This window comes from Drosophila takahashii, chromosome 2R (genome assembly GCF_030179915.1).
Source record: "Drosophila takahashii strain IR98-3 E-12201 chromosome 2R, DtakHiC1v2, whole genome shotgun sequence".
Classification (NCBI taxonomy): Eukaryota; Metazoa; Arthropoda; class Insecta; order Diptera; family Drosophilidae; genus Drosophila; species Drosophila takahashii.
Window position 1 is genome coordinate 19,634,895 of NC_091679.1, and position 22,055 is coordinate 19,656,949.

At 35.2% G+C, this 22,055-nt stretch overlaps 1 protein-coding gene across 3 annotated transcripts in view; it reads left to right on the forward strand.

Moving 5' to 3' along the window:
- Nucleotides 1-22,055, forward strand: part of Gp210 (nucleoporin 210) — a 268,597-nt gene that overhangs the window by 9,994 nt on the left and 236,548 nt on the right. For all 3 annotated transcript variants that reach the window (XR_011418170.1, XM_044392729.2, XM_044392730.2), the window contains exon 3: nt 13,564-14,934. Coding sequence is in view for 2 of the 3 variants with exons in the window: in XM_044392729.2 (XP_044248664.1) it covers nt 13,564-14,934 (1,371 nt within the window). In the remaining variant the exon portion in view is untranslated. The remainder of the gene's footprint in view (nt 1-13,563; nt 14,935-22,055) is intronic.

The window sequence follows — 22,055 nt, forward strand, 5'->3', positions numbered from 1 at the left end:
TTTTTATGTTTTTTGACTATGTTTTCTAAAATTTGTTTCTGCCTTAAAAAAAATCTTAAACATTTTTTAAGTATGGGGTTTAAAAGATAAAGGGTGTATCTTTTAAAAAACTTTAACATCGAATCAAACCATGCATCCATTTGCCGTTGAGAGCTTCGCAAAGTTGGCCAATTTCAGCATTTTTCGAACTTTGAGGTCCTTTTGCCAAGAATCCATGCGTCGGGGAACTTTTTGGAAAACGCAGTTTAACTTGGGAATTCGTAACGAATCCAAAAATATAGCATCCATCGAGGTAAATTTAAAAAGCACTAAAAATGCTGCACAGTGTAATCGTAACTCAGCTAAAGGGAGTGCGAGGGAGATAGATATAGAAATTTTGATTGCGTATAACTTTTGAATAAATGGTCCGATTTGAAAAATGTATAGGTATAAATATACACAACAAAATTGCATTTTTACTTTTCGGAAATCTTTAAAGATGTGGGCGCAGGACCCATTTTAAAATCGTTAGTGGGCGATTGTGGGCGTTAAAGGGGGCGTGGCGCTCGGCTAAAATAAACTTGCGCTGCGTAGGAAGGCAAAGAATATGTGTGGGAAATCTCAACCTTCTAGCTTTTGTAGTTGCTGAGATCTCAGCGTTCATACAGACAGACAGACGGACAGACAGACGGACAGACAGACGGACAGACAGACGGACAGACAGACGGACAGACAGACGGACAGACAGACGGACAGACAGACGGACAGACAGACGGACAGACAGACGGACAGACAGACGGACAGACGGACAGACAGACGGACAGACAGACGGACAGACAGACGGACAGACAGACGGACAGACAGACGGACAGACAGACGGACAGACAGACGGACAGACGGACATGGCTAGATCGACTCGGCTGGTGATCCTGATCAAGAATATATATAGTTTATAGGGTCGGAAACGCTTTCTTCTACCTGTTACATACTTTTGCACGAATTTAATATACCCTTTTACTCTACGAGAAACGGGTATAAATATTGACTCGAAAAGCAATCCTATTATTATATTTTTGCAATATTGGTTCAAAAGATATGTGGATTCCATTTTTATTTTCTATTTTTTACCCTTGAAAAGGGTATTTTTGGTCAGAAGTTTGTAACGCAGTATATAGTATAGTATAGTATATATATTCTTGATCAGGATCAATAGGGTAATCGATATAGCCATGTCCGTCTGTTCGTCTGTATGTCTGTTTCAATACCGTTTGCTAGCTCAGTTTAAAAAGCGACTTTAAACTTTCACAGTCGTCCTAAAGTCCTCAAGTTTGAAAACCGACCCGATCGGACGTCTATATCCTATAGCTCCCATAGGAACAATCGGATATAGCTTTCACAAAATGAAGATATTTTGCTCAGTGTAAGAGCTTTTGACATGAATCTTTCTAAATCATATTATTTTATGCATACCTTGATCAGGGTAAAAGCGTGGGCTGATCGGGCGTCTATATCTTATAGCTCCCATAGGAACAATAGGGTGAAATCGGTCAAAATTTGACGTTTTTCAGGATATTTCGCGCAGAATATAAGCTATTGACATGAAACTTCCCAAATCGTGTTCTTTTATGCATACCTTAATCAAAGTAAAAGCGCGTGCCGATCGGACGTCTATATCCTATAGCTCCCATAGGAACAACAGGGTAAAAAATTTTAAATTTTTATTTTTCTTCAATTATAGAATATTTTGTTGTTTATTAATTCATGTTGCTATTCTAGTCAAGTTTTCTTTCGTGAAATCTGCAAGGGTATTAAAACTTCGGATTGCCGAAGTTAGCTTCCGTCTTCGCTATAATAAAAATTTGAGAATAAGAGTTATTTTTAATTTATATAATAAAAGTTGGAGAATAAGACTTATTTTCAATTTTTATAATAAAAATTGGAGAATAATACTTATTCTAAATTTTTTAAATAAAACAAGAGAGAACGCTATAGTCGGGTGCCCCGACTATCAGATACCCGTTACTCAGCTAAAGGGAGTGCTAAGGAGATGGAAATAAAAAAATGTGATCCGCCGTAACTTTTTAACGAATACATTTCGATAGGTATTGATAAACACAATAAAACTGCATTTTTACTTTTTCGAAATATTGAAATTTTAAAATCGTATATAAGCGATTGTGGGCGTTAGAGGGGGCGTGGCACCCTTTTGAAACAAACTTGCGCTGCGTAGGAACTCCTAGAATCTGGATGCAAAATGTCAATCTTTTAGCTTTTATAGTTTCCGAGACCTCAGCGTTCATACGGACGGTCAGACAGACGAACAGTTGGACAGACGGACAGACGGACATGGCTATATCGACTCGGCTAGTGACCCTGATCAAGAATATATATACTTTATAGGGTCGGAAATGCTTCCTTCTAGCTGTTACATACTTTTGCACGAATACAATATACCCTTTTACTCTACGAGTAACGGGTATAATAATCAAAAAATTTCTCACTAGATATCTTCAATAAATGCTTAAACATAAAAAAAAAATTGACTTGAGAAAAAAAAGTTAACATGGTTTTGGAGATTTTGATTATTTTGCGTGACTGCATTAGTTTAACATGTGAAAAATAATAGGGACACTTGCCCACAAAATATTGTAGTTTTTACAATTTAGTTTTTCTCACTAATTTGTTGATACAAAAGTAATCACAGTAAGTTCTTTTAAAAATTAAAAATCTAAAAACTTGCATTCAATAACTTTTTTTATTGAAAACGTAAAGAAAACTGGCTTGCAACGTGTAATTTCAAATTTACTCAACAAAATTTTAAACAAAATTGTGTTTTCTTTCCTAAAGTGATTCGAAAATTCAGGAATGGTATCCAAAAGTAATAAACCGTTGTAAAAAGTTCACCGCACGAGGTTAAAACACTTAATTGTCCAAAACATTGGAGCGCAATTTTAAAAAAGCACTGGGGCAAGACGCGTTTATATTTCCTAATCGTCAAAAGTCGATTATTCTTTAATAAAAACTTATCTAAAATGCCTTTAAAACTTGCAGAAAAAATTTAAGGGCAAGCCAACCAAATAAGGTTATTATTTTAGACGATACAGAACCAGTAAAAAATGATAGCCTGTGATCAGAATCATATGGCATGGTGTGTGATGAAATGGCTCAAGCCAACGGTCCGATGGCACACAAATATATATGTTTGCCCTTTTTTGCTTAAGTTCTCATTAAAAAAGACCGATAGTCACCGCCTTAATGTTAAAACTCACAGTTAAAACCAATTTCAACGAAGAATGATAGGCTATGGTATGGGGCCTAATCTCGTGCAACTTTGTGTGGTCCCGTCTATCGTATTGAAGACATGAATGACAACTGAGTCTTAATAAAAACGATCATTGAAGTGTTTTTGGTCCAGATAAAAGGCAATATGCCCGTTAAATTGGTGTTTCAGTGTGTAAACAATACGAAGCACACATTGAATGATGCAAAAATGTAGTTTTCGAATACAAATGTCGACTGGTAATGTTGATATGCTCAGTCCCCGGACCTAATTCTGATCAAATATATATTGTACACTCTAAAAAAAAGCCTTAAAGAAAAAAAACTTTTACAAAGATGTCATGTTATCCTAAGTTAAGCAAACAAGGATATTTTATTACGAAATATCATCGCTAGTCGAAAATAACGTTTTGCGAGAAAATGTTCAACCAATTAAAATAATAAAAAAGTATAAAAAGAAGCTAAAAAATTAAGTGGTTATTACTTTTTCCTTAAATATTAACAATATCATAGAATTTCTGATGATGTCCCTATTATTTTTCACACCCAAAATGGGATATAGCACTGATATTTTTTTTCCCAAATTTTTTTAAGCATTTTTCTTTCAATTTTTTTTTTTTTTTTTAAGTAGTGCAAGCGTCAACCAACTAAAAAAAAATGTAGATACCAGGAGAATTACTAAAAATAGTAACTTTATAGAGATTTTTCTCAGACGTTACAAGGTGTCCCTATTATTTTTCACATGACTGTATATGGGCACTTCCACCAAAAAGTCCGACAAGCCAAAAAACTTGAAACTTGAAAGAAACATATTTCCACATGATTTTTCCGCCATATTAGTTTCTAATTAGTTGGATCCTGAGCTAAACTAAAAATTTGGAGTACAACTGTACTCCACCAAAAAAATACACAAAAGTCAGTTTTTGGCTATTGTTTTGTTATTTCTTGGACCTGTCTTCTGTTGTTGATTTATCCTATAGGAATGCTAATATGTAAAATTTTTCTGTACTGAATGCTTCATTTACATGTTAAACTATTAATTTAAAAGCAAAACATACAGCAATTGAGGGATAGAGGTAAAGAAATCCACTTTACAAAACAGTCGGTTCAAACAACATTCTAAAAAAAAGCGCATTCAAATATTCCATCAGAATTCGCTAATTTCTGGTGTTGAATGAACTTCCCGGAAATCCACTTCTATTTTTATCTCGACCGAATACGGCAGTTTTTTAACGATATCTTAAAAACTAAAAGTAGTACGAAATCAAGATTTTTACAAAAAATAGAGCTTGGGAAGAGTGAAAAGAAAATCCCATAATTAAAATTTAAATCCATTTTTTTGACAATTTTTTTTCAACTTTAAAGGTGTGCAAATGTTCGAGCGACATTATGGAAGTGCCCATATACTTTATGTGGTCGGAAACGTCTCCTTCACTGCCTTGCAAACATCTGACTGAAGAAGTATGTAACAGCTAGAAGGAAGCGTTTCCGACCCCATAAAGTATATATATTCTTGATCAGGGTCACTAGTCGAGTCGATCTAGCCATGTCCGTCTGTACGTCTGTTTGTCCGTCTGTCTGTCCGTATGAACGCTGAGGTCTGGGAAACTACAAAAGCTAGAAGGTTAAGATTTCCCACGCATATTCTTGGGCTTCCTACCATTCATTTAAAAGTTATGCGCTATCAAATAAATGTTATATATGGGCCGTTCTTTTACAAACCAAACAGATTTGGACAAAAAAAAAATTTCACATTTTTGATTTGCCTGAAACTTTTTTTACACGTACTATTCGGAAAATAAGTAAACACGTGTATCAGGATTTGACCGAACAAAAATTGTTTTTTTTAGTTAGAATTTTTTTAAGTTTGCCAAAAATTGTCAAACTTTAAAAAGTACCCTCTCATTGAAAATCTGTATCTCCGGTTATATGAATCCGATTGACTTCATGTCTTTTGCATTAATTCTTCTAAAACCGCTTCTTTCAAAATAAAATTTCTAAAAACAAAAGCAAATTAAGGTTTAAAAAAATTTTTTAACCATTGCCCCCACAAAAAAAAATTTTTTTTTTTATTTTAATACTTGCGCCATATTGTTAGTTACAATCGGTTTTTGTAAAAAGTTGGAGCCACTTTTCGTTTTTAAAATATCGAATTTGTTTTAACAAGGCCTCGGCTTTTTTCTATGAAAAAACGTCGCAGCATGTAGATCTACTCTCTCACTCTTATCGGATCCTTATGAAATTCATGTTTTCTAATCGTTTACTAGCCCTTGAAGAATTTTTAATGATTAAAAAATAACTTTTAAGTGTTTTGACAATTTCTGAATGACAAAAAGTAAAAAGTCATTTTTTAATCTATTAAAAACTCACAATTATTATTTAAATATTTAATAAACAATAATTTTAAAATTTTGTTTTGTATTATTTTTTTGTATCATGTAATTTATTAAACATTTTTAAATATTTTTTTTTTTAATAAAAAAAAAAAATTGTTTAACAAAAACAAGAAATTATAAAATGTAATCCATTTTTTTTTTTAAATTTTTTAAATTACATCATTCTGAAAAATAATAAAAAAAATTTATTTTCATTATTGTTTATTAAATGGACGGTTAAATAAAATGGACTAAAAGTGGCTCCAACTTTTTACAAAAACCGATTGTAACTAACAATATGGCGCAAGTATTAAAATAAAAAAAAAATTTTGTTTGTGGGGGCAATGGTTAAACAATTTTTTTAAATCTTAATTTGTTTCTATTTTTAGGAAATTAAAAACTTTTTTGTTTTTAGAAATTTTATTTTAAAAGAATAGGTTTTAGAGGAATTTATGCAAAAGACATGAAGTCAATCGGATTCATATAACCGGAGATGCAGATTTTCAATGAGAGGGTACTTTTTAAAATTTGACAATTTTTGGCAAACTTAAAAAAATTTTAACTAAAAAAACAATTTTTGTTCGGTTAAATCCTGATACACGTGTTTACTTATTTTCCGAATAGTACGTGTAAAAAAAGTTTCAGGCAAATCAAAAATGTGACCCAATAAAAGGTGTTCGGTTTGTAAAAGAACCGCCCATATCCATCTCCCTCGCACTCCCTTTAGCTGAGTGATGGGTATTAGATAGTCGGGACCCCAACCCTATAGTCGTTCTCTCTTGTTTTATTCTTTTTTAGTGACAAAACTTTTGGGGAATCATTATAAGCCAGGCAAGTTTTTGTCCACTTTTTTCCAAATTCTATTAAAAATTCATAACGTGCTTAAATTAACTTGGTAAGAGATTTAAAACTTTAGTAATTTAACTGTTAACAAATACGACCGATACGACCCATTTCGTGTAAGTTGGGACACTTTGAGCGTGTAAGTTGAGACACCCGTTTTGCATACAAAAAGGCCTTAGCCCGACAGAGGTCGCTTTCTGCCTAATACATTTCTTTGATATTAGCGGGAAAGTGAATGTTCAAAGAGCCTTTTGATTTTAATTGTTATTTGGTCTAAGTTTTTAAAAAATGGATGGAAAATAATTAGGGTAATGTGACGAGTAGGGTAATGTGACGAACTCGTCGAATCTCACAAATGACGTCACGACAAAAATTCCATATAAATGTAGTCGTCTCCCCTTATCGTGTCGACAATGTATGTACAGTAGGGTGGACCTATTTTTTTATGAAATTTCTAAGACCATGCTCTCACCCCTTCATATATGGCCTTTTTGTATTCTTAATCCATAAAAGAAAGAAAAAGTAAAAAATAATTAGTAAAATTAAAGTAAAATAAAAATTTTTTTTTTAGTTGAAAAGTCCCAGCCATGTTTTCTTGATCAGGGTCACTAATCGAGTCGATATAGCCATGTCCGTCTGTCCGTCTGTATGAACGCTGAGATCTCGGAAACTACAAAAGCCAGAAGGTTGAGATTTCTCACACATATTTTTGGGCTTCCTAAGCAGCGCAAGTTTATTAGAGCCAAGTGCCACGCCCCCTCTAACGCCCACAATCGACCACTAACGATTTCCGAGAAGTATAAATGCAATTTTGTTGTATATATTTATACCTATGGAATTGTAGAATTGTATTTTACTTTAAAGTAAAATAAAATTTTTTTTTTTTAGTTGAAAAATTTTGACAAAATTGAGTGTCCCAACTTACAGGAAAGCAGTAGGAAAGAATTTAGTTTTTTAAGATATATAAAGATGAAGATGTAGATGGCACTTTAACATATAAAAATACATACAACCCTAGTCAAAAGTATTTTCACAAATTTGAATGTTAACTGTACTCATATTTTGAACCTATAATATAAACATTTTGGCACCTATGGAAAGAGCACTTCAATTCCGTTTAAATGACACAAAAATTTTCTTAACCCATTAAGCACGCTTTGAAAAGTGGGCAAATTAGACAATTTTTTTTAAAGTCAAATTTTCAACTTTTTTCCTGGGGCTTAAAACAAAAATGTTTTGATGCAAAGTTGTTCCCCAATCAAAATTAATGATAACTGCAAAAAAAAAATTTTCAAAATATTTTTCCTTGTATTTTTTATGATTTTTTGAAAATAGCTATTTTTGCCGCTTTTTCTTCCTTTTCATACAAAATTTTACTGAGCGGTCTCCATTCAAAAAATCATAAAAAATACAAGGAAAAATATTTTGAAAATTTTTTTTTTGCAGTTATTATTTATTTTAATTGGGGAACAACTTTGCATCAAATATATGCATCAAATAAATTCGAACTAATTCAAAACTATACGACACCAACACACTTTTTTTTTTTTTTTTTTTTTTGAAAATTTGTAGAGTTGTTGTTGTTTATAGAAAGCAAAACATTTAAATGCAGATCGAAAGAATAATGTATGACATCTTATTTCGGAACTTGTACCAGGATGGCGCCACCCATCTTCCTTGTGTAGTAGATATATTTCATTGCTTTGAATGCGTTTTTCTCGAAACCATGTTTTGCTCAGCTGCGGATCGTGTATCTCAAAAAGTAATGCCTCGATCATCATGCTGCTTTTACACGAAATGTTTGTAATAAAATTGGTCACTGTTTGAACATACTTAATGTAGAAATTTGTACGTTGAAGTATTTTTTGTAAAGCAAAAACAACAAGAACATGAAAGGAAGTTAACTTCGGCCAGTCGAAGTTTATATACCCTTGCAGGTATGCCTACTTAAAATGTTGTTTATACATTGTCAAAAATCAAAACGCCTACTTTCTACAAAGTTACAATAGTTTTTCTATTATTTTTTTGATTATTCTTATGGGAGCCATATGTACTACCTGCAATAGAAAGAAAACTTTTGGGAAAGTTTCATCGCGATAGCTTTCAAACTGAGGGACTAGTTCGCATAGAAACGGACAGACGAACAGACGGACAAACTGACAGACTGACAGACGGACAGACGGACATGGCTAGATGGACTCGGCTATTGATGCTGATCAAGAATATATATACATTATGTGGTCGGAAACGTCTCCTTCACTGCGTTGCAAACATCTGAGGGAAATTATAATACCCTCTGCAAGGGAATAAAAAATGGATTTTTGAAAGAGTGCCCCAACCAGAGTTTTTGAGATATTCTATATAAGTTAGGTTCAGACAGTTTCTACATTATTTCTTAACAAAATACATTTGGTTTCATTAAAATCGGATTTACACAGCGACCTGTGGATGATCCGCAGCTGGCCTACTTTTTTTTAAAAAAGGCCTGACAAAAAAATTCGGTAATACTATATATTAGCGGACTTACCCCCGAAATTTGCGAAAAAATTATCCTCGATGGACCGCGATTAAGAAATCGCCAAATTACGTGCAAAAAGAACTTGGCGGTCGGCCATGGTTCTCTTGTAATTAAATTAAAGTTCCCGGGTTTGCTATAAAAAACAAGGGTGCTTTTCTCATATTTTCAATTAAAGTAATTACGTTTTAATGAGTTCCTATATAATTAATATATTGTTTAAATGAGTTCCTATAAAATTATTTAATTGTTTAAATAAGTTCCTATAAAAAAAAATGTAGAATTTTTTTAATTTAAATAGTTTCCGCACCACCTTTGAGGTAAAGTTGCAGGTTTTTTCTTTAATAACCTTTTATGGCCTAGAAATCTCTTTGCTGAAGTATTCCCGAATAGGAAGTATTTGAAAGTAGTGCATTTAAAAAAGAAAGTAGCAAAAGAAACACTGCGCCGAAAGCAAAAAAAATTTAAGAAAAAAATGCGCGATTTTTTCTTTAAATTTTTTTTGCCTGCGGCGCATTTTTCCATATTCAGTATTAAACAAGTAATTTCAGCTAAATGATGGTTGTTGTGTCGCTCAGAAAAACAAATTCGGTAATACTATATATTAGCGGGCTCACCCCCGAAATTCGCAACAAAATTTTCCTCGATAGACCTCGATTTCTTAAGAATTTACGTGCAAAAAGAACTTGGCGGTCGGCCATGGCTCTCGTGTAATTAAATTTCAAAGTTCCCGGGCTTGCTATAAAAAACAAGGGTGGGTTTGGGTATTTGGGTAAATGGGTAAAAATTTACCTACCCAACCCGACCCCAAAATTTCGGGTCGTTTGGGTTTGGGTAAAATTTTACCCAAATACCCAAACCCAAACGACCCAAGTCAAATGGGTTTCAAGTAGATCAGTTCATGTTTAAGGTTACCCAAAGAAAAAAATTGATTTTTAAATAAGACGATGATGACAATTTTCACAGCTCATCGACCCGTCGCGAATTCTAAAGGTCAAGATTTGTTTCCACTTCTTTTGCCCATGCGAATTCTTTTGATCTTCAAATATTACAGATGTATGATCCACAGAAACATATTCTTTTGCTCTAAAGAATTCGCGGTTTTAGAAAAATAAATATGGAATATATAATTAGGTTTCTTAGTTAAGTTATGTATGATCTAGAGGCCTGCATGAATGTATTTATTTCAAAACTTACAGTACTGTACAGCTGTATACGGTACTCACATTTAGTGTACTCATACAATATAGTACAGAGTACCCACAATACCGATATTAACTGAGTACACTATTTTAGAGTTGCAACACTTTTTTAATAATATGTGTATGCTTCTCAATTTAAAAAATACTATGAGTGTCGTCTCAATTACTATTGTACAGTACTGTACTCTGAGTAGAAAAAAAAGTGTGAGAGTTGTCGGTAGCTAAATTGGAGAATGGATTTGCCTAATAATTCGAATACCGAGTGCGATATTATTTCTTTGCTTGTTTTGTATTGCAAAAAATCGAATTTCCGAAAAGCGTTAAAAAATTGCTTCGACTGAAGACATGGTCAATAAAATAATGTTTCTCAACTCCAACATAGACAGCATTAATGAAAACGTCTTAAATATCAATTAATGTGTAAATAAATCCGTTAATATTTTATGACTAACGCCGCTTCGTTTCTTTCATTAAATTTTAAGTTATTATGTTAGTGGATAGATTACATATAAGCCTATATTAAGCCTAGTACTCAGTTCGGCTAAGAGTTTCACTAGTCGAAAAATCTTATTCTTTTGTAGTTTGACCGAAGTTTTCAGAGTTCAGCCGCTTTGCATGTAGCATGGTCTTATTGTAAACCAGCTGGGTTCACAAACGGCAAACAAATTAACTGGCGCCAATTTTAAAATATTACAAAATGTTGAGCCGACCTGGGTTGGAAGCTTTAAATTTGCTGTTGGCATGGAGATATGTGTTTCCGCAACTCCTACAGGCAGTTTTCCATTGGTTTTTAAGGTTTTCATTTTTAATTTCATTTATAATTTGTTATTGGCACACCGTTTCTGCACATACACAGCCAAAGATCAAATTTTTTATTCTTTGTCCCGCGGCTAAAGGCGTTCATCGGAGTTCATCCGCTAAATCTAGTATTTTTATGGTATTTTCTTACCGTTTCCTTAGCTCAACTGAGTACCGCGGTGAAAAAAGTCCCCGGCTAAAGGCTTTAGCTACCTATTTGCCTCTCGCTTACTCCTATGCTTAGCTAACAGTTCGTCGTACTGAGTACTAGGCTTAACAAAGAAATAAGCAAGCTTTAACATTTTATAAATTCAGTAGGCTTTGTAATTGTTGGAAATCTTTATTCACTGTACATGGAGCTATTGTACACCAAAAACCTGCATTCACAATATACTGTACTGTGTCTGGAAAAGTGAGTACAGTATTTGGCAATACAGTCACAAGTACTGCCTTCACTCAAAATTTAAAGTAATGAGTACAAAAAAAGTTATACAAGTTTTAAGAATGAGTGACTCATTTGTCAGTTTGAATGCATTCATGCAGACCTCTAGTATGATCCACACAAATAAATCCTCTTGTTCCTAAGAATGCGCCGTCATTGAAAAATCGATATAGAATATATCATTAGGTTTCTTTTGTCAAGTTATGTAATACATATGTATGATCCACACAAATATATCCTCTTAATCCTAAGAATTCGCGGTTTGTGAAGAATTAATAATTATAGAGCCAAGTATAGTATGCCTTAGCTAAGAAGAACACGGTCCAACCAATCTGAAGATCCTCCTGTTCTTAAGAATTCGCGGGTTGGAAGAATTAATATAAAATCTATGGAAGTTCTTAAATTAATCGATTTTTTCAAAAACCGCGAATTCTTAGGATTAAGAGGATATATTTGTGTGGATCATACATAACTTAACTAAAAAACCTAATGGTATATTCTATATCGATTTTTAAAAAACCGCGAATTCTTAGGAACAAGAGCATTTATTTGTGTGGATCATACATAACTTAACTAAGAAACCTAATAATATGTTCTATATTGATTTTTCAAAAACTGCGAATTCTTTAGAGCAAGAGAATTTGTTTTTGTGGATCATACATCTGTAATATTTGAAGACCACAAGAATTCGCATGGGCGGAGGATGTGGAAACAAATGTCGATATATTGTATCCTTTAATTTTAAATATTATACACTAATAACCATCTTGACCTTAAGAATTCGCGACGGGTCGATGAGCTGTGAAAATTGTGATCATCGCCTTATTTAAAAATCAATTTTTTTTTTTTTGGGTAACCTTAAACCTGAACTGTTCTACTTGAAACCCATTTGGCTTGGGTAGTTTGGGTTTGGGTAAAAATTTACTCACTTATCCCAATACCCAAACCCAAACGACCCAAGTCGAATGGGTTTCAAGTAGGTCGGTTGGTTTTAAGGTTTGTCGGGTCAGGTTACTTGTGCAGGGCTCTAATATAAACATTTTGGCACCTATGGAAAGAGTACTTCAATTCCGTTTAAATGACACAAAAATTTTCTTAACCCATTAAGCACCCTTTGAAAAGTGAGCAAATTAGACAATTTGTTTTGAAAGTCAAATTTTCAACTTTTTCCCTGGGTCTTAAGACAAAAATGTTTTGATGCAAAGATGTTCCCCAATAAAAATTAATAATAACTGCAAAAAAAAACAAGAAAGGAAGCTACCTTCGGCCAGCCGAAGCTTATATACCCTTGTAGATAAAAGAATACTCACTCGGTGCAGTTCCAGGGATTCCAGATTCAGCGTTTCGATTTATTTCAATTTTGTTTTTAAGTAGTCAAGAATAAAAACGCCTACTTCCTACAAAGTTACAATGAATTTTCTTATATTTGTTTGGGAGCCTTAAGATATAGTGGTCCGATCCGGCTGGCTCCGACATATGTACTACCTGCAATAGAAAGAAGACCTTCGGGAAAGTTTCATCGCGATAGCTTTAAAACTGAGAGACTAGTTCGCATAGAAACGGACAGACGGACAGACGGACAGACGGACAGACGGACATGGCTAGATAGACTCGGCTATTGGTGCTGATCAAGAATATATATACTTTATGTGGTCGGAAACGTCTCCTTCACTGCGTTGCAAACATCTGACTGAAATTATAATACCCTCTACAAGGGTATAAAAAGTTCAAAATATTTTTCCTTGTATTTTTTATGATTTTTTGAAAATAGCTTTTTTAGCCGCTTTTTCTTCCTTTTCATACAAAATTTTACTGAGATGTCTCCATTCAACGGGTTAAGAACATTTTTGTGTCATTTAAACGGAATTGAAGTGCTCTTTCTATAGGTGCCAAAAGTTTATATTATAAGTTCAAAATATAAGTACAGTTAACATTAACATTTGTGAAAATACTTTTGACCACCCCTGTATCTCCCCCCTTAAAGGGATTTTCCACTTCCTTTGAACGAATTTTCTTTTTTCTAGCTTCGTACTCCTAAAAAAAATGGCTGCAGGCCAAAATAGCGTAAGATTTCACCAAAAATATTGAATTACTTTTAATATGTATCCATCCATGTTGTTTATCCCGCAGCTGTCGGTGCAAGCTGAGCTTCAGATATATGAGGAGCTTCAACTGATGCCTACCAAGGTTGTGCTGCCTTACGATCCAAATAGCTTGAAGCCGTTGAAGATGCAGTTTCGTGCTTCTGGCGGCGACTACAACTACGTATGGTTTTCTGGAAACCCGCAAGTCCTGCAAATTGATGCTCAGGGCCTGGCTACAACTGAAATACGAGACGTTCGACCATCCCTCGTATCTCATGAACTTCTTGAGGATGGAAGTTTGCTAAACGGCCATACTACCGTAAAAGTGGCGCTGGCCAAAAACCAGAAAATCTCTCGTCTTGCACAAATCTACTTCTTGGCCCCAAACCGCCTACAGATTAAGCACAGTAACTTTGAGACCGCTCTGAAAGACTACGTGCATGTTCATGTGGGTGTGTATGCGCGGATTAACAATTCAGACGTTCCCTACACGAACTGCGACAGCTTGCAGTTTCAGCTTGATTTTAGCGAGCACATTCTACAGTTGGAGGGTAACGAGGGGCCTGAGGAAACGGTCAGTGAAGCATGTCATGTGCTGCGGTTGCGGGCCACCGCCGTGGGGAGTACTTCACTACGCGTGTCGTATATGTTCCAGGACAAAGTTCTTCACGACAGCGTTGAACTATACGTCTTCGAGCCATTGAGCGTGCTTAATCCCCTCGACAACGAGGTTGTGCTTCCCGTCGGATCATCTCGAAATATTATCTACACTAACGGACCGCAGCGTATTTTTACAGTTGCGGCGGAGCTCACAAAGTCTACTGCATTCGACAACAGGGTAATCAAGGTGTCTGAGGTAAACTTTGATACACAAAATGCTATTACCGCATTCACCGTGTTATGTCGCGAACTAGGCGAAACGCTGTTAGCTTACCAAGTGCATAATATCCTAGACACGCCTAGTTTTGCAGTCTATCGCTCAAAGGTGACCACCAAAGTGCATTGCGTGCGTCCGCGCTTCTTAAAGCTCTATACTCGACACAACCTTCGTGAGTCCTGTCCACTAGAACAACGCTCTTCTCTGCTTTTCCTAAAAGACCGCGAAAACAAGTTTGAGATTGAAATTGAGGTGCAGGATTCAAGTAATCGTAGGCTCATGAATGTCAGCTCTCTATGGCTGGATTGGGAGTTTACCGCGGGTGACGAGCGCTACCGTAAGGACAATATTCCACATCGTCAGATCTCTGAGGTACAATTCATTCACGGAGTAAGCCTGCCGAACCGTGATCTGCTCGTCCTGACATTGAGCGACGTAGCGCCCAACATACGCATTAAGGGCATCGTGTCTCAGTATAACGACAAGCTCCTTTCCCAACAAAATATATTCGCAGAACGTCCTCCGTTTGGAATCAAAAATGTAAGTAATTATATTCGACATTATTTAGCGCTAAATAGATTTTGTAGTATTGCTTCGCGGCTTAAAAAATATAACTACCTCTGTTCAGTTAATACACAAAAGTTCTCGTTTTTAATATTTATTTAGCGTTTAAAGCGTCTATTTTTCACCACTTTTGTCTTCACATTGCACACTGGGCCAGCCGATCCGATTTTTGGCCAAAAATACGATTTTTTTTAAAGAAAATGCCAATGTAAGTTTGAATTCCTTTTCATAATACATTAAACTAATTTATGCCAGAGTTTTAAAGAATTCGGGCAGGTCGATTTCTTTTACCGTAATTTTAAAGTGGGAAATTGATCAAATACACTGTGCAGCATTTTTAGTGCTTTTTAAATTTACCTCGATGGATGCTATATTTTTGGATTCGTTACGAATTCCCAAGTTAAACTGCGTTTTCCAAAAAGTTCCCCGACGCAAGGATTCTTAGCAAAAGGACCTCAAAGTTCGAAAAATGCTGAAATTGGCCAACTTTGCGGAGCTCTCAGAGGCAAATAGATGCATGGTTTGATTCGATGTTAAAGTTTTTTAAAAGATACACACTTTATCTTTTAATCGGAGCTTAATTGGGCTGTTGTTGCTTGATGCAAAGTTGCTAAACTAAAATCGTTGTATTTACTAGTAGGCCTTGCAAATACAAAAATTTTATTTTACCACTTCGTGAAGAATTGATGAAGCAATATGAGGATAATTTTTTTATTCGAAAACCGCGTGTATTCCGGCGTACAGAATTTTTTAAAATTTAAATTCTCTTAAAAAATACTTAATTTTAAAATTAAAAATTTTTAAAATTATTTTTCTGAAAGACATGAACATATCCCACAAAGTTGCATACCAAATATTGAAATAACTCAAACGAGTCTCAAGTGATGCATAACTGAAAAATCGGAGCTTAATTAGAAAATTATTTTTTTTAAATAAACGGTAAGAGTTAAAAAAAAAAAATAAAAACCGATCCTTATATTTCAATCCTCTATTGAAAAAAAAAGTTTCGATTGATTCTGAGATTTGACCCAATTTGGCCTGTCACGTTTCACGTGGAATGAGCCTAATGGAAATTAAAAAAAATCTTGAAGCCAAAGATGCTGATATAGCGGTTCGACTTTTCACGAAACTTGTAGATGTGATTACTTTCAACAAAAAAAAAAATATAATATAGGTCGTATGTGTTACTTGTTTCCTAAAATAAATCTATTTTTTTATTTTTACGGTGTTTTTTAGCAAATAAGTACGTTGCTTTTCAAGCGCCTTTGAGTGCCATCCCCCCAAATTAGTTCATTCCTTAAAAAAAAAAAATTGTTGATCACATTACTAAAAGCGTACACTCGATGCGGTTTTGCCTTAGTTTTCGGTAATTAATGTTTTAATTGAAGACTTAAATCGAAGTCGAGCCATTTTGAAGAGCTTAGCTAAGAGAGCCCAAAAGTATGCCGTACTTTTTTTTCTTCATTTGATTTTAGTGTGACTAACATCTAAAATCTACTTTTTACGTACACTAATCGATCATGGTATTTTCGAAATCTATATAGTTTAGATCCGAAAACTATTAAACAGGAAATTACAGCGCAGAGGCGAAATGCCCGGCAGTGGGATTAAGGGATTTATGGGAGGACTTAAGTATGCCCAAAGGTATGCAGCATTTCTTGTACTTTCTTATACTTCTTACAGATGAGAACTAAAATATGACTTATCTGGACTATGCAAATATAAATGTAGCATACATTTATTATGACTTCAGCATATGTCCAATTAACATTAAACAAATTAAAAAAAATATTTTTAAATCAATTTTTTTTAAATAATTTGATTATAAAAATCTTATGTGAAAACAAAAAAAAAAGAAATAGTTTTTAAATAGATTGTTTGATTAACGTTGATGTGGGAGCCTCCAAAAGTTGCGGTTTTTAACGGTTCATAAATCTTAAACGACATAATATTTTTTGCGATGTTAATTTTTTTTAGTTTGTTTTATCTCATGCTTTATCGTGAGTGAAAATGGATTAAGTGCGCCTTCTAGTTATTTTTTTAAAAATAATAAACCGAAAAAAACGTATAATTTTCCGACTTTGGTTTGGATTATCATATAAAATTACAAGAAATTTTACTTTTAATTCGTTGAAAAGTTCAATCTTTTAAGAAAAAAACGCAAAAAAATGCATCCTTCTAACTGTCCTAGAAAAGAGATTACAGATTTTTGGCTAAAAAATTAACTTTCTGGTCCAGTGTGCATTGCCAGTATGACCAGCTCATTACAAATCAAATTTCTTTCCTTTTCATTGCGAATCAAAATACCGAAAATAGTACATATATTTATACCCTTGCAGAGGGTATTATGATTTTAGTCAGAAGTTTGCAACGCAGTGAAGGAGACGTTTCCGACCCCTTAAAGTATATATATTCTTGATCAGCATCACTAGACCAGTCGATCTAGCTATGTCCGTCTGTCTGTCTGTCTGTTTTTACGCAAACTAGTCTCTCAGTTTTTGAGCTATCGGGACGAAACTTTCCCAAAAGTCGTCTTTCTATTGCAGGTAGTATATAAGACGGAACCGACCGGATCGGACAACTATATCTTATAGCTCCCATAGGAAGGATCGGAAAAAAAACGTTAAAAAATTCTATCTTCGGTGTTTATTAAAATACTCGTAGAGTAAAAGGGTATATTGTATTCGTGCAAAAGTATGTAACAGGGAGAAGGAAGCGTTTTCGACCCTATAAAGTATATATTTTCTTGATCAGGGTCACTAGCCGAGTCGATATAGCCATGTCCGTCTGTCCGTCCGTATGAACGCTGAGATCTCGGAAACTACAAAAGCTAGAAGGTTGAGATTTTCCACACATATTCTTGGGCTTCCTACGCAGCGCAAGTTTATTTTAGCCGAGCGCCACGCCCCGTCTAACGCCCTCAATCGCCCACTAACAATTTTAAGATGTGTCTGGCGCCCACACTTTTAAAGATTTCCGAGAAGTATGAATGCCATTTTGTTGTGTATAATTATACCTATCAAAATGTAGAAGACATTCATTAAAAAGTTATACGCAATCGAAAAAATGTTATATATCCATCTCCCTCGCACTTCCTTTAGCCGAGTGACGGGTATTAGGTAGTCGGGACACCAACCCGACTATAGCGTTCTCTCTTGTTTTTTATATTATTCTGAATTTGGAATTACATATTTAAAAAATCATATAGCTGCCATAGGAACGGTCGAAAAATTAAATGAAAAAAATTATATTATATAAATTATCTATTACATTCTCTTCTACTCTGGGATATGAGTATTTTTAAATATTTCCGAATTTCGATTTTAATTTTAAAAAGATCGGACTACTATATTATAAAGCTGCCATAGAAACGATCGGAAAATTAATGTGAAATTAATAAAATTTAATGTTTTTGCAATTTGTAAATTAATAGGAATGATCTGCAAGGGTATATAATCTTCGGCTTGCCGAAGCTAGCTTTCTTTCTTGTTCTTAAATTAAATACCAAATCCTTACATCCTCCCTCCCCGTGAATCGTCCTAGGATTCACCACTTAACTGAAGTTTAATTAACTTGGATGTTGGTCGACGTAGCACGCTGTCTTCAGTTTTGACTTCAGCAGAACGAACTTGTTGATCCTTCCCGACAAACACCTTTATGATTCTTCCTTTTTTCCAAGTACTTCTCGGTGAAGTGGCGTCCATAACAAGTCCTAAGTCGTCAACTTGAAATGGGGTTGTCTTCTGATGCCATTTAGTTATACACATAAGTTGAGGGAGATATTCGACTATCCACCTCTTCCATAAGCGATCCTTAAGGGCTTGAGTGATCCTCCATTGCTTCCTTAGGCAAATAGCTTCGTTCGGTGGTTGTGGGGTTTGCGTTGAACTTGTACATTCCATTAGAAAGTGGTTCGGTGTCAAAGGCTCTTCTGCCCCATGTGTTAAGGGTATTTCAGTTAAAGGTCGCGCATTTAAAATGTTTTCCGCTTCTATCAATACTGACTGTAGGGTCTCAACTCGTGGGTAAATATCGCGTAAAGTTTTCTTCAACAATCCCTTTATGATTTGAATTAACCTTTCCCAACACCCACCGACGTTAGGTTGAAGTGGGCAGTTAAAGATACACTTATACACCTTTGAGCCGCTTCGTCCGCTATGGCACCGAAATCCAACAAACTGTCATGATCCTTGAGCTCCTTATTAGTACATATGAAATTTGTTTATCATTGGGCCCAAACTCCGATTTACCCTTTCTACTTGGCCATTGGCTTGCGGAGATCCCGTTGCAATTTTAACATGTTTTATACAAAGTTTATTTAAAAATTCCGCAAATTCTTCTGATGTGAAACAGCTACCCCTGTCTGACACAATGCATACTGGTCTACTATAAGCACGAAAATAATCTGATAAAGCTACTATAACTTCTTTGGTCTTTGTTGTCCTCGTCGGATACAGTCTTATAAATTTGGTCAACCCATCTATAACAACAAACAAATGCTTCTGAGATCTTCCTGCATCAATTGGTCCGCAATGATCTATGTGTACGAATCGCTTAAAATAATTACAGGTGTACTCTTACGCAGCTAGTTCAAGACGAGTTGCTCTGCATGTCATGCAAGTAAAGATAATTGCATAGCGCTTTTCGTGGCGGCGACCGACTGATACGGTTAGTGGACCAAACAAATCCACCTCTGTATGTGTAAATGGCCTCCTGTAGGGAGTCAGCCGATCGGGTATCAATTGACCCATCTGTGGGGTTTGCGGTAATCCTCGGTATATGATACATCTAGAACATTCGCGCGTTACTTTGTTGAGCAATTTCCTGGCGGGCGGAATACAAAACTTTTGTCGACTTTCGTTGATTATAACCGCCTGATTTAGATGATGATATTTTACATGAAAGTATCTCATGATGAGGGTGGACACTTTGTTTTGATTCCTCGGAAGTAGAATAGGTCGTCGTCTCGAGCTCGGTAGATATGATGCCTTATCTATTCGACCCGCTAGGTGCAAGAGGCCATCTGTATATATGTAAGGCGAAAGTCTATAAAGTCTATCCTATGACAGCACTTTGTTGTTTAGCAATGACGTGATGTCATTTGCGTATGCCTCTTGCTGGACCAGTCTACATATCTCGATTTCGGCATCAGATAGTTCGTCGGCAGTCAAAGATCCTCCCTTGGATGCAAGTTTAAGCCAGATTCTTTTCGCACACATTACCCAGGCCACATCGCGCTTCAGAATACTGTAAGAATAGAATCGATTGAACCTCTTCCAAAGGTTCCGATGAGGCTATGACAATCATCTGTGGCCAGTCTGATTTCAAGAAGCTTGGACCAAGTATCCAAGGACTGTCGTTACATATTTTTTGAAAATTGCTCAAACGAGTGGCAGCGCCTAAGGTGTTCATGTATCAGGCGATTTAATCGAACCCCAAGAATGGCAGCTTGCAGTTACAATCTATGAATAGAAAGCAGTTTCTTCGGAGCTAAACGCGTTTTTCCCATAATAAAGGCAAGAACACGTAGAGTTAGTTTGCAAAACTTGCTTAACCACACTGCCAGTAGAATTCTACAAATGCAGGAAGAAGTTTTTATTCAACATGAATCAATAACTGAGGTGAAATTAATAGTAAGTTATAGGTTTGACGGGTCTACTGGTCAGAGTATGTACAAACAAAGATTTAAAGATGAAGAACCGACTTCCAGTTATCACGCTTTATTTGTCACAACTATAATTCCACTTAAACTATTAGATTATAATGGAACTGTACTATGGATGAACCGAAACCCGCAGTTTGTAAGGTTCTGCAGACCTCTTAAAATAAACTACAGAACACATTCTTGCAGAAAAAAAAGACTTGGATACACAAATAAAAAGTTTGGCACCTTTGGAATATCCAATTGGTAAAAAACAAAAAGTGACTGTAACGTTCGATCTGCACATGACCTTAATTGATGGAAAGGTCCTAAATGTGTTGACAGATACAAAATCTTGTCAGAAATGTCCTATATGCGGTGCCAGCCCAAAACAGTTTATGGAAATCGGCGACATACACTCACCAACATTTAAGACAAAACCAGGAAGCGTACAATATGGTGTGAGTCCACTTCATGCGTGGATAAGATTCTTTGAGTTTGTTTTACACATCTCGTACAGAGTTGGCATTTGTAAATGGCAAATTCGAAATTCTGAAGATAAATTATTGTTATCAGATAGAAAGCAGTATATACAGAAGAGAATGCGAGAAGAAATGGGGTTATTGGTAGATAAGCCAAAACAAAGCGGTAGCGGCAACACAAATGATGGCAATACCGCAAGGAAGGCGTTTGCAGATATAGAGCTATTGGCATCGATTCTAGATTTTGATCTAAATTTGCTAAACAGACTTAAAAATATTTTAATGGCCATATCTTGTGAGTTTGCAATAAATACTGCAAAATTTCAAGATTATTGCGCAACGACCGCAAAACTCTATATAGCCAAATTTCCATGGTATCCCATGTCATCAACAATCCACAAAATTTTAATACATGGAGCACAGATAATAGAATCTTCTGTAGTGCCTGTCGGCTGCCTGGGAGAAAGCGCACCAGAAGCGCGAAACAAATTTTATAAAAGTTATAGGCGATCTCATGCACGACAGAATTCAAGGCTGAATAACATGATGGATGTGTTTCATAGATCCATGGACTCTTCTGATCCCCTCTTATCTAGCCTTTATCTCAGCAAAAGGTCAAATCAAAATGTGAAAAAAGTTCTGCCACAGGAATTGTTGGGACTTTTAGAAACCCCAAGCTACGTAAATAATACTCAAGATGAAGAGGGTGATTTTGACTCCGACTCTGATAGTCAATTTTCTTTTGAGCTGGAAGCAGTGGAAAATTAAAAATGTAGAGATAGTTATGTAACTTACTAAAATATAATTGTTTTCTAATATTAAGAACGCCAAAAAAAATACCTTTCTTTTACTCATTTAGTTAACACTACGCTTTGCAAAATATGGGCGGTAAGAGTAGGCGTGGCCAGATCAAACTGATAACTTCTATATATCTTTATAATAATCTTACTATCAAATGTGCCAAGTTTCAGCGC